Genomic DNA, 13,848 nt, shown 5'->3' with positions numbered 1-13,848 from the left:
ACAGTTGGAGTGGACAGACGGTCAACTCGGGCTCTACGTCAAAGTTCTTTCCAGGGCCACAGAGTGCAGGCTACGGTATCAATTCATGCCCTTGGATGGTGAGGAAAAAGGTACAATGCCATACTCATAGGACATTGATGTACATGATCATGTTCTGGGGCTGAGTGAGACTGGTACTGTATGGGATGTATACAGAACTGTGCGAACTGTGCCTGCACACAGTTGTAATAAGAATGTATGATGGAACAACAAATGCTGGAACCACGCATGCCCGAACAACGCGGTCAGATCAACAACTGCATTGTTTGCCACACATGCCTTTACCACGCATGCCTTTACAATGATTTTTCATTGTAAAAGCATGTGTGGGGATGGCAAGCATGGTTCTAGCATGCCACCCCCCACCTACCCTAAGGCCCAAAAGTAGTCCATCCCTAATACTAAAACTACCCCAACACCCACCCCTAAAACAAAACTACCCCGGATAATAGCCCTAAACCATTCCTGACCTCCCACCCCCCCCCCCCCCCAAAACCAACCTACCCCAATCCCCCACCCATAAAAACCAAACTACCCCGATCCCCAAGCCCCCACACCAAAAATCAAACTACCCAGATCTCCCACCCCCAAGAACCAAACTATCCCAGCCCCCCGAAAACTAAAGTACCCCACCCCCACCCCTAAAAACAGAACTACCCCAACCCCTGCCCCTAAAAACCCAAACTAGCCCGACGCCCCCACCCCAAGACCTTAATCCTCTCCCACCGCTAAAAACTACCCCCCAACCCTACCTACCTGACCGCGTCCTCTCCCAAAGCACTCTGCCTTCTTCTCTGCCTTAACCACGCATATGCATTGTTCAGCACATGCATGGTTAAGGCAGAGAAAAAGGAAGTCGTTGTTCCAGCAAGCGTGGTTATGCTTACGTTGCTCGCGTAATCGTTGTTCCGGATGTTTCCCTTGTAATAAAGGTCCATGCTGGGGGCTCCAAGTCACCCCTGCTCGAAGGGGAGCATAAGCAGTTTCCATGAAACTCTAGGAGGTTTGCCTGCCCATGCAAGTGAGACAAGACAGGAACAAAGTCGCTGGTGGAAAGCAAATGCTAAAGGGAGAGGACGTTTCACAAATAAATTTAGGAAGTACCACCATTTTACCAATAGCTAATCAGCCTGTCACAGAGAGTGGGAGTCTGCTCCACTTCTCCAGGCGGTCCTCTAACCAAATGAGAACCTGTCTGTAATTTGTGCGCAATAAATCAACCAGGTCTCTACTCAACTAAATACCTACATAGCGAACTGGCCCACTGGCCCAGCACAGTGGGAATCCTGAGGTATCCTCATCAGTCGAATCTGTGAGTGGAAATAATAGATTTAGCTCAATCAATCATGATACCAAAAAGGCCTCCAAAGCCGATTAATTCTCAAATCAGAGCGTCCAGATTTTCCAGTGGGTTGCTAACACAAAGCGTGACATAGTTTGCATACATCAAGACTAGTACAGCCTGAGATGTAAAAACTAGACTCCTATAGGAATTATGTTCACGTAGCCTCATTGCAAAGGGCTCTATAGCTATTGCAAAGAATATGGGAAAGAGGGGGCATCCCTGACAGGTACCCCTTGTCACCAAGAATGAGTAAGAGATGACACTGTTGATACACATTCGGGCAGTTGGCTGGTAATATAAGAGACCGATTAGGCAGGTACATTTAGGGTTTAGGTTAAGGCGAGTCAATAAACAGGTAAGGCCATGCTTTAGTGGCCTCCAGGAATACAGTGACTGCAAAGTAGGTATGTAAATTGTGGGCCTTGGATATGCCCAGTATGAACCCAGACTGGTCAGGGCGAGTATTTAGTGGTAGAAGTGGCAGAGAGCAGGTGGCATTATCTTTGCAAGAATCATATTGTCAAGATTTATCATGGTGAATGGGCGATACGACTCGCATCTACACAGGTCTTTATCAAGTTTCGAGATGGTGACAATCAGCGCCTCTCGCAATGGAGGGCAGGGAGGTGGGAAGTCACACCTATTTCCAGCACTTCTGCATACATTTCAAGCAACTGAGGGGCCAGTACTTGACGCATAAAACCTATAGAAGGTAGCCGTAAAGCTGTCCAATCCTGGACCCTTGTCTCCAGGGAGTACTTTAATAACTCAAACTATTCCTTCACAGTAAATTGTTTGCCTAGGAAGAGTCTATAGCCACCTTCAAGCCATAATAGTTGGATTGAGTCAAAGTAGGCAGCAAATGCCTCAAGAAGCGTGGATTGTGTGGATGTCAACATCAGGACAGTGCACGCTCTACGGGCGACGTAATGCAATAGACCAACGCTTATGAAATGTAATAATTCATGCATTGTGTGTTAATGCAGTGTGTTAACCTTTTGTATTGCAGAGATTCATGTTGAAACATCATTAATGCTGTTGCAATGTATTGTTCAATTTCAAGGCTTTGCTGCAGTATTACAGGGTGTGGTTAGGGTGTGGTCCCTATTTTAAGCCTTTCCAGAATCCCTTCCTGCGGCCTGGCTGGGTGTGGCACGTGGGCGGGGCCTGGGTCTATTTAAGGGGCCCAGCCCAGCTCCACGTGCTCACTATTCGGAGGTCCCGTTGCAGAGCGGCAGCATTTTCCTGAGCTCCTGTTCCGAAGGCCTACCCAGGATTTCCAGGCCCTGTCTTCATTTCCTTGGTGATCTTCAAACAGGGTGGTAAGGCAGAGGTCGGGTTAGGCCCCCAACTCCGTTTACAGAAAGACTCGACTTTTGGGCCTTTTGGTTACATCGCGTGTGCGATGGTTTTCTTGGCATTTAACTCTTGCAGTTCGGATCGGCAATGCGCGCAATCGTATCTTGGCAATTAAACCTTGATGGTTGAATAGGCAACAGAGTGCACGATTCATTCTTGGCATTTAACTCTCACAGTTTGGATCGGCAGTGTGCGCGATCGTATTTTGGCATTTAAACCATGATGGTTGAATTGGCAACAGTGTGAGCGATTCATTCTTGGCATTTAACGCTTGTAGTTCAGATCGGCAGTGTGTGCGATCATGTTTTGACATTTGAACTTTGATGATCGAATCGGCAGCAGTGTGCGCGATATATTTTTGGCAATTAAAACTTACAACTCAGATCAGCAGAGTGCGCAATCGTATTTTGACATTTATATCCTGATGGTTGAATCAATGGCAGAGTGCGTGATCCATTCTTGGCATTTAACCCTTGCGCTTCAGATCGGCGGAAAGTGCGATCATTTCTGGACATTGAAATCTTGATACACAGTTTTGATATTTAAGACGTATAATAATTCTTAAGCAATTGAATCTTGAAAATCTAGACAAAGTGTGTCCTTGTAGTATCATTCATGAGCTTATCACAGCTTATTCCTAAAAAAAACAATGTGTTCATTGATTACTGTTATAGTGTGCCTTTGCAGTATCATTCATGAGCCTAACGCAGTCTATTCCTGAAAACTAATATGTTTATTGATCACTGTTATTAAGTAGTTTCTATTCAAAGAATAACGTGAGTCAGTTCAAGGCTCAGAGCCTCAGATTGTATTCTAAAGAAACGCTCATATGAAAGCTTGATAATCCTTATTTATTTTCCAGGTACTCAGAGTTAATAAGGTTATGATATTTGAAAGCTCTTGATCATTCATGTTATCAGTGCATAGCTATCCTGAACAAAGCTTATGAAAGTCAATGTGTATAATCTGATTATTGTGTTCTTAACTTTTCCTTCCACAGGTCTCATTCCCCGCTGCTACCAACCTAAAACCCCTTCCCCCACTTGGCCATTCTTTAACTCTGTGCTAAAAAAGCTAGTAGAGTTTGGAGCTGCCAAGAGGTGGACATATTGGGAACAGGCGCAAACCCAGAGGATGAGTGGATGAGTAGAGTGAAGAGAAGAAAAAAGTCATCACCCGTTGGACTGCCTTTGTTCTCACATGTAACTGGTCCTATTGGTTCACTAGCTCAACAATGTGATTGCTAGGCCAGGATCTGCGGAGAAGGTTAGCCAGCGTCTTGCCAGCTCTGTCACCTTTGCCGTATCTCCAGGTGTGAGCTTTGTGGCCCAAGTAATCTACTTCCCTCTGTGTCGCCTCCTCAAATCAACCTAGTTTGGACCCGATTTCTGCCAGTATGGTTAGATCACAGCTACCGAAGTACTGCTGCTCAAGATCTCGTATCTCGGCCTCAAGATCAGCTAGGTCTTTGAGTATACACTTCAGTATTCCAGCAGTTTTGCTATACATACTCCTCTAATGACCACCTTGAATGCCTCCCAAAGGGTGGAAGAATTCTGTCAGAACAGAGGTCTTGTTCTGTTCAAAGTAGTCAACTATAGCTTCCCTGACCTCGTCACAAAAAACCTGATCTCTAAGAGCGCCACTAGTGAGTTGCCAAGCAAACACAATTTATACAGCAGTGGGGGTGGGGGGGGGGGGGGGGGCAAAGCTCACAGAGAATGGAGGCATTGCCTGAAAGTGTAAGCGGTCGGTGGTCCACCATAAGGGTTCATGACTCGACATCCCGCATGGCAAGTCAGAAATCTATTCGGTACCATGCGTTGTGAGTGGTGGTAACGCATGTGCCCTCTCTATCATAGCCGTATCCAGCACACCAAAGGCCACTGAAGCAGTTTTCGGTCAGGAGTTAGCGCAGCAAAGAAACCGCTCCCTCATGCAGCACTATGGGTGTGATATGGCAGTCTGCAGTCGGGTCCAGCACCACGTTGAATTCGTACACATTCGTACACATTCGGAAAATGTACACTTGTTAGACCTGACAGCCTTAGGGTGGTCACCCCTAACTTTTTGCCTGCTTCCTTCCAATTTTGAATACTGTTTTTGCTGGTTTGAAGTCTCTGCGCACTTTACCACTGCTAAAGTGCATATGCTCTCTCCCGTTAAACATGATAATATTGGATCATACCCAATTGGATTATTTAATTTACTTATAAGTCCCCTAGTAAAGTGCTCTATATGTGCCCAAGGCCTTTAGAGTACATGCTACTAGTGGGCCTGCAGCACTTGTACAACCCACTTAAGTAGCTCCTTAACATTGCCTCAGGCCTGCCACTGCAAGGCCTGTGTGTGCAGTTTCACTGCTAAATTCGACTTGGCATTTAAAAGTACTTGCCAAGCCCAAAACACCCCTTTTGTTTACATATAAGTCACCCCTAAGGTATGCCCCAGGTAACCCATAGGGCAGGGTGCTGTGTAGACAAAAGGCAGGACATATACTTTAGTAGTGTACATGTCCTGGTAGTGTAAAACTCCGAAATGTGTTTATAACTGCTGTGAGGCCTGCTCCCTTCATAAGCTAACATTGGGGCTAACCTCATATACTGTTTGAGTAGTAGCTGCTGATATGAAAGGAGTAGGGAGGTCATATTTAGTATGGCCAGTATGGTGATACAAAATCCTGCTGACTGGTGAAGCTGGATTTAATATTACTATTTTAGAAATGCCACTTTTAGAAAGTGAGCATTTCTCTGCACTTAAATTCTCCTGTTTCTTACAATCCACGTCTGGCTGGGTTCAGTTGACAGCTCCCTTGTGCATTCACTCAGACACACCCCAAACACAGGATACTCACTTGCATACATCTGCATTTTGAAAGGGTCTTCCTGATCTGGGAAGGTTGAGGGCCTGACACTTACATGTCAAAGAACAGTAGCCTGCCCTCACACAAAGGACTGCCACACCCACTACTGAGACCTTGACAGACAGGACTGAACTGAAAGGGGAACTTGTGCACTTCTAAGACACTCTTTGAAGTCTCCCCCACTTCAAAGGCACAGGGCCTCTGCCTCTACCAACTTGGATACTTCCTGGAGAAGAGAACCTGAACCAGAATCTGCAACCTGCCCAGAAGAACTGCCTGGCTGCCCAAAGGACTCACCTGACTAATTTCTTTGAAGGACTGCTGCCTTGCTGTTGCCCTACTGCTTGGCTGCTCTCTGGCTGTGCTGAGAAGTGCTCTCCAAGGGCTTGGCTAGAGCTTGCCTCCTGTTCCCTGAAGTCTCAGGACCAAAAAGACTTCATCTCTACAAGAATGACTCCTTGTGCGGTGAAAATCGACGCACACCCTGCCAGAAACAACGCACAGCCTGCATCGCGGTGAAAAATTCATTGCACGTCGAACCGGAAAGACACAGCCCGACTTCGCAACGAGAAGATCGTCGCAGCGCCAGCGTAGCAACCGGATATTCGACGCACAGCCCACTGGATCGACGAAGCCTGACTTCCAGAGAGGAATCAACGCAGCACCTGCCGTGCAGTAGAAATTTCCACGCAACGCCCACCAGATCAACGCAGCCCCTGTGACTTCGGCCTGTCAGTGCCGCAAATCCACGCATCGTCCCCGGGGCGTCCAAAAACCCCACAACCCGAAGAGGATCCAAGACCGAGCTCCAGAAATCAACGCAAAGCCTTCCCTGCTTGAAAACTAAATGACGCATCGCCGTGTGTGGCCAGAGAAAAAGACGCACACCTCCCCGTTTTCCACGAATCTCCTCCTCTGCGGTTCTTTCCGGAGATTTTGAACGCAAACCAGGTACTTTGTGCTTGAAAGAGACATTTATTGCTTTTAAGAGACTAAAGACACTTCATATCATTTTTACAGTGATATTTCAAAATATACTTATTGCATTTTAATCGTTTTGACCTGCATCTTATCATATAAATATTAAATAGTTTTCTAAACACAGTGTAGTGTTTTTTTGTGGTGTTGTACTGTGTTATTGCATGATTTATTGCACAAATACTTTACACATTGCCTTCTAAGTTAAGCCTGACTGCTCAGTGCCAAGCTAACAGAAGGTGGGCACAGGATAATTTGGATTGAGTGTGACTTACCCTGACTAGAGTGAGGGTCCTTGCTTGGCAGGGGGTAACCTGACTGCCAACCAAATACCCCATTTCTAACAACACTCTTTAGCCCATGGTTGAACCAGCTGCTCCCAGGAAGAACCATTTGTTTACCCTACATAGTGCATAGAGGACTCCCTTGAAGCTGGTGAAATTTGGAAAGTATAAAAATGACAAATGCTACAAATGCATAACCAATATAGCAGAAGTACATATTTTTGCACATTGACCAAAAATAAAACTTCTCTGGTAAGTGCCTTTTACTGATTACATTCTGCATCCCTGAGGAAGATGACATAAGAATTCCCTTATCAACACACCACAGCATGAGGTTGTTTTATCCGGTATTGCTGGTGAGCAGGGATATATCAAGAAACTGTGGCAATAAGTTAATCATTGGTTAACGATCCTAAATGTGTGAAGATATCAAATGATTATACCTAAAAGGTTCTGGTTGCACGTGGGCTGATACTCAAAGTATAGATACCTAATTGAACAGAACTTGGATGTGCGATGTATCAGTTTTCCAAAAAAACACGGAAAGAGAGTGAAGGCATAGCGGTCTGATGTGATGTGAGGACAAAGTTAGAAAAAAACTGGAGAAAAGATAAGAATGTAAGTAAGAATGTAGACTGGGCGCAACAGCACATTTATCATTTATAATGCCACTTTTTAGTGTTTCTTATGCTGTTAAGAATCCACAGTGCATGCTCATGTTATCTATGTTTCTATTTAATTATTGTGCATGACATACATATATACATGTTATGTTTATTAAATCCTAGGTTTTCATACTTGGATGGAAAAATTCCTTTTCCCAGGTCCTTTTGTTTATGGAAGACTGATGAAAGCCCATGATCATTTTATTAGCACTAGTATGGGCAAAAACCTTTTAGCATAATAAAGGATGAACAGGCCATTGCACCCAAGTTTCATCCTTTCTGAGACTTTCTTTAATCAGACCTAAGGTACCTACAAATAAAGATATTTCCTTCAAGTTTACATAAAGTTATTTTTAGAACTATCTGGATCCCTCTCTTATCCAATATACCTCGAATTAAGAAATCCCTCACACTGAGGTTGTGTCTGCCCTGATAGTATCTTACAGGGTGGGACGCGGTTGCTGATGATGAAGCATGACACAAAAGAGTGAGTGAGGCTCCCTCATCCAATACAGTTTGTATAGTTGAACCACCTAGTAGTAGGTTGTAGCCCCAGCTGGACACAACCCTTCTCACCACTACACCTTTTCGTGATTTGCTGACAACGTGTCAGACAGCCTACCCCTATGTACTGAGGTTTCAACCAGGCTGCTGGATGACATTGTGGTTGACTTGTTTATAACGCCTGGGAGCACTCCTGGATTAAACTAGGCACTTGTAACTGTGCCAATAATTTAAATACTGTTATTCTCCTCATACAGTAGTGGCACTGTTGTTTCATCTATAGTGCTAACTTCCCTTTCATAATTCAGAAATACTGTCCACAGACGGGCATGTTCAAACGCGGCACCACGTGCAATAAGCAAGGCCTGGGGGTGTGTAGTGCATAGGTAATCGTTTGGGTTACTCTTTTGACTTATAGGATGCCACAGTCACTGTAAGTCACTTTATACTGAAAGTGCCGACTCTGAAGCATTTTGAGCCACATAATTGGCTGCTGTGAGCATGTAAATGCCCCACCTTTTTGTGGTAACATAATTCCTGTGACAAAGACATGCTAAACGGCTAGTAACAGACTTGAAGTTAAATAAATTGACAGTGAAATACTCAACAGAAATGCCTGCTGGGCACACTCAATAACAAATTAATGGTTCTGTCAGCCACGACCGAAGCAGCAGCTGTGAAATCTCATTCTGTTATCTTCTTCATTTGTTACTATGATGGTAAAACAGTCTGCGTGGCCCTTGGTCCACCAAACGTTGATTATGTGCCAGCTGAGACACATCATGTGTTGAAGGCTGTAGAGTTGTTGCTGCCTTTTTAACCAGTGCTAGTATCATGGTGTGCCCAGCGTCAAAGCTACTGGGGCTGGTGTGCAGTGGCAACAGAGATATTCTAAAAAGGACTCCTCTAGACTTCAAAATGGAAAGCGTAATGTTACAGCCAATTGTCTTCATGAAATATGTCCTGCAAAAACACTAGTGGCCATCTTTCAAACGTATTATCAACTGTACAACAATGTACCAATATTGCATGGATATCCCCTCTCACACCCATCGTTCCCATGAACTCCAAAAAATAAGGGTCCACATACTATGAACTTCTTCTCTACTTTTTAGATAAAGTAAAGAAACAATCCATTTGTAACTTGCTAGTATTTGTTCTCTACGTTTGCATACCCTTCCGGGGATAACCACACAAGAGCTAAGATGCCTGCGTTGGATTGCCCTACACACCTTGCCCCACATTGTCTTGTAGACCAGAAGGATACAGGTGCACTTACTTACCAAAACCCAGTTTTCCCACTTAGGAAACAACCAACTTTTAGCCTCAAATATGCCAATTAAAAACGAGATTAATGTCACAGTCTTTAAGGATTTCCACTTTAAATGTCTATGGGGGTCATTATGAACACGGCAGAATCACTGACCGCCAGGCCCCCTGGGACCCTGCTGGCCGCATAATGAACATTCTGCTGGGCCGGCAGGCGGAAACGTTGTTTCCGACTGCCGGCCCAGCAGAAGGCATGCACCTGCACCCTTCGCGCAGACCTGCGCGATGGGGCACTGCACAGAGGCCCCTGCACTGCCCATGCCAAGTGCAGGGGCCCCCAGAGCATCCCTTCCGCCAGCCTAAAGGCTGATGGCTGTAGGGATCATTATCCGAGGGGCAGCAGTGCTGCCCTGTCGGATGATGATTCCTTCCACCGTCAGGCTGCCTGTCTGAGGCAGCCGGGCCGTGGAGGAGGGCCGCCTATGGCGGCCCTCAATGCGTACATTATATGGCGGTTCAGCCCGCCATGCCCGTGGCAGTCTTTTTACCCGTCACCGGGGATCATAATGACCCCCCTATATGTGCCCAAGCCAGATTTTTCCAAAAGGCATTCAACATCAATCCATTTCAGATGCACTTCACTGTGTTTAGATCTGTGTGTGATGCAGTGTGGACTTTCTGAGAAAATTGCAAAAGGAAATATCACAGCAAACTTGTTAATGATACAGTAGATAAAGTTAATGGGGAAATATTTGTAACACGCCACAAAAGAAGTACACTTATTATGAAAATCTAAGCACAACACAGTATCCTTTCCTAAACAAAACCTAGACTTGGGGTCCCGGCAAGCTGCAGACAAGAACGTTTTCTTTTGTATTTAACCTGTATGCATCAAAAGTATGCATATGGACCAAGTGCTCTATCGTCCTCTGCTTTACATATGCTGAGTACTCCCTCTGAGCATCTATGTGTTTTGGCAGATGATGAGCACATTTTGTACCAGTGAGGGAACCACTGAGGTTATCGACTTTTACCCAAGTGACATCGGAATCAGTGGGGATGACAAAGCACAGTTCCTTTAGACAGCAACAACTAGGCTGCCACACGCAGGGACAAACAAAGTCCTACAGCCAATGTTGTTAGTACCACTAAACAAACTAAGTAGTTCACCAGGTGATCAAAGAGGCCTGGGATATTCTGACGATTATCAGCAGTGAGCAACCACAGCCATGGTTCAGATACCCAGAAAATGCCAGAACTCACCTTATGCTGAAGTGCTGTAAGAAGCCAATCACTACACAATCTGCAAAAAGTATTATTTATATTGCCTTTTGAATGTAGGCCAGAGTACATATGGAATACGTGCCACAGGACCATACATTTAAATCCTCTTCAGCTACAACAGGGGACTTTCAGCAGGCATCTGTTCACTATAAAGGCACCGTGTGATCTCAAGACAGGTCTCAAGTGAAAGCACAATATGTTTAGTCTCACTTGGTGGTGGCTTTTTGAGAAAGAGGACTAAACCTATTCATAGGGCTAGGGGCACCTCTAACACTGAATGTCGGTTGTTTGCTTCATATATTTGCCAAGAGTACCCTTACAAGCTATTGCTCCCACACCTCTCCTTCTTGAAAAAGCTTTGTCTGGTAGAAGCAAAAACACTCATGGTGTAAACACGGTCTTATCTAGATTGCAGTTTAAACAATATTCACCTATATGATTTCAATATTCATCCTTTACATAAATTAAAATAAAAAACACACAAACATTAAAACTGTTCACTGTCTTGCCTCTTGTTCTATTAAATAACACAAAGTTTACTGTGAAGTCTGTATAAAATGTTTGAGAAACTTACATGTAATTATTTTTGGTTTTACTGATGAAAAAACTTGAACTGAATGTTGATCGGCATAACAGCCCGTAAGGGTATACTCTGGGATCCTAAAATTAAGCTACAATAAAGTGAAAAATATAAATGAATCTAATTGCATAAAAACATTGGTGTTCTTATATTTATGATTGTAATCCCTAAATCTACAGCTTATGCGATCACACAAATTTAAAAAACAGAGAGGAAAATAAAAATAAAATTAAGTACATTGTAACATTCTTATACATACATTCACATGTTTATAAAAATGTCCAACCAATTTCCACATTCTGGTTGTGATAGCAGACTGGATGATAAGGTTTGAGTAGCAGATAATAACTGGTGAACTTCAGGTGGTTTTAGTTCTTGATTGTCAAATTTACATCACTTTAATTGTTGTTTTTCAGTGAATGTCCTATTTTCCCCCTGTGAATGTTACAGTTTCTACAGATACAACGTCTTAAAAAGGGAAAATGAGTAGTTGGATGTCTAGCTGCTAAAGTGCATATCCTTACGGGACTGGCTGATAGCGAGACACTGCACCAACCTGCCAGGAAAACTCCTGCCACTTCTGATTTTGGTTGTGGATGGCAGGAGTTGGATGCAGGCTGCGCTCAACCTACTCTGTGACAAGCCTTCTGTGTGCATTCACCCCACCATGAAGGGCAGTCAGACACTTGTTTACAGACAACCATACATCTAAATTCTTGACACATTTACTGTGAGTATATATCACATTACCATTATCACTTTAACAGATACGACTTTGAATGTAGTATCATTAGCTGGTGTGATTATGTCCGGTTATTGAATTATATTTCGCTTTTAGGTGTTCTTGATTAGTTTGACTATTGCGAGGTCTTAAGTATTGCATAGACCGACATGCATAAGGAGGTGCTCCATCATCCAGTATGCTCCCTGCTGACAGGTACAGCTTCCTCAGGTAAGCCCATTATAGTCTACTCTCCCATCCTATTAATTTTTTCCATTTGCTACCTCACTGTTGTCTCTGCAATGGCAGCTTATGATGTACCTAGATCTTTTTCGCATCTCCAGAACCACCCCTCCCCTTTCACATTATGTATTCTTCAATGTAGTCGAAATTTGTTTAGTTTGTGCCTCTAATAGCTTTTATTCTGCTCTTGTCTACATCCATTTATTTTCCTAATCTCGGTCACCTCTACACTGGCCTGTGATGGTTCTCACATGCGTCTTCTTCCTCAATATAACATTCCTCCATTGCCGCCCTGTTGGTCAATCAATTTTCTGTTGTGTCCAGTGTGGAGCCTTCTCTCTGACCACTATTCTAGAGGTTCGTCTTTCTAAGCTGATGGTGTTATTATTTTAGCTGAGAGCCCTCTCTTTCTTTTGCTTCTGTTCTCTGCGTTTGTGTTTTAGTCCAGTCGCGCATCTCCAGCCATTCTGACACTTCATTTGGTTCCATTAATACATGCATTTTCCCCTTGTGTGTGTGACTCGAGTTTTGCAAGATACAGCAACAAATTATTTATGTTTTGCACACAGGTTTTATTTAACCACTTGACATGTTGTCTTTATCTTCTGGAGTCTCTGCATGTAATCTGGCAATATCAGCATTGCTTAGTGTAGGGTGGTCGTTTTTTGCATGTTACAATATCATGCCTCTGGTCTTATAATGAATATGATTTTCAACAATAGGTCTTAGTGGTGCCCCAGAGGCTGCATTAGTGTCAACAGCATGTGAGATACCTCAACAGAGAAAAATGCTGTCAGTCCTTTCGTTTTAGGATTTCTACAATCTGTCTTGCTAGGCCATAGCCCAACACATAAACCACTTAAATGATTATTTTAACGGTTCCTTAGACTTTTCATCAAAAGCAGTGCATTCATAGCTATAATTATTCTTGTAACCATGTTGTTTGCAAGAGAATAATTTCACTTGCTATACTTAATCCAAACATTCTATTGATACGATTTATAACACTGCAAAAAGATTACTATATATTTACAAAACAATCCAAACCTTAGCTTACTTTAACATATGAAGTATTCCCAGTACAGACAGGATCAACAGCTTGCTGTTCAATGTTGCTTCGGGGACCAAACGTCACAGTTGCCGTCAAAGAAATTTCAAGTGATTTTGGAAATTTCTGACCTAGAAATACAGGGTTAGTTAGGAATCTGAAATATGATGAAAATAATCAAATAGATAAGAGATCAAAATTATTGGTTAAAAATATTTAAACTGTTCCTCACCAATGACCCAAACAAGCAGATTCTTCTCTCTTGAGACATCTAACTGTCCAAAACTCATTTTATATTCGAGATTTGTGATACTGCCTCTAAAATCAAAACAAATATAATTTAGAAAGAAAGACTGTTTGAAATTACAGCAGAGAAATAGAATTAAAACATATTTCTGCTTTTAGTCTCCATTTCTATATGACCATAATTAGTAAATACTGAAAGTTATTACTGTATGTTGGATTATTTTGAATGTGTTAGGTTCAGCCAGTAAAGAACAGAAGTGAACAGTTTAGTAATTATAGAACATGATATGCCATTTGTTATCCTTAGGAAAACTAGTGTCTCCGGCACAATTGGTTTTTTTCCAGCAGAAGATCATTAGTATGTTTATAACGGGCACTTCAAAACCAAGAACTCTTCATGGTTCCAAAGTGCCTGGGTCC

At 43.3% G+C, this 13,848-nt stretch overlaps 1 protein-coding gene across 1 annotated transcript in view; it reads right to left on the bottom strand.

Moving 5' to 3' along the window:
* Positions 1-13,848, bottom strand: part of AP5M1 (adaptor related protein complex 5 subunit mu 1) — a 132,104-nt gene that overhangs the window by 35,418 nt on the left and 82,838 nt on the right. Inside the window, exons 5-7 of the mRNA XM_069207441.1 lie at positions 13,415-13,500; positions 13,192-13,313; positions 11,165-11,261 (exon numbers count right to left, since the gene is read on the bottom strand). Of these exons, the coding sequence (XP_069063542.1) occupies positions 11,165-11,261; positions 13,192-13,313; positions 13,415-13,500 (305 nt within the window). The remainder of the gene's footprint in view (positions 1-11,164; positions 11,262-13,191; positions 13,314-13,414; positions 13,501-13,848) is intronic.

Source organism: Pleurodeles waltl, chromosome 9 (assembly GCF_031143425.1).
Source record: "Pleurodeles waltl isolate 20211129_DDA chromosome 9, aPleWal1.hap1.20221129, whole genome shotgun sequence".
Lineage (NCBI taxonomy): Eukaryota > Metazoa > Chordata > Amphibia > Caudata > Salamandridae > Pleurodeles > Pleurodeles waltl.
The sequence above is the reverse complement of the archived record's forward strand: the minus strand, read 5'-3'. Positions and strand labels throughout refer to the sequence as shown.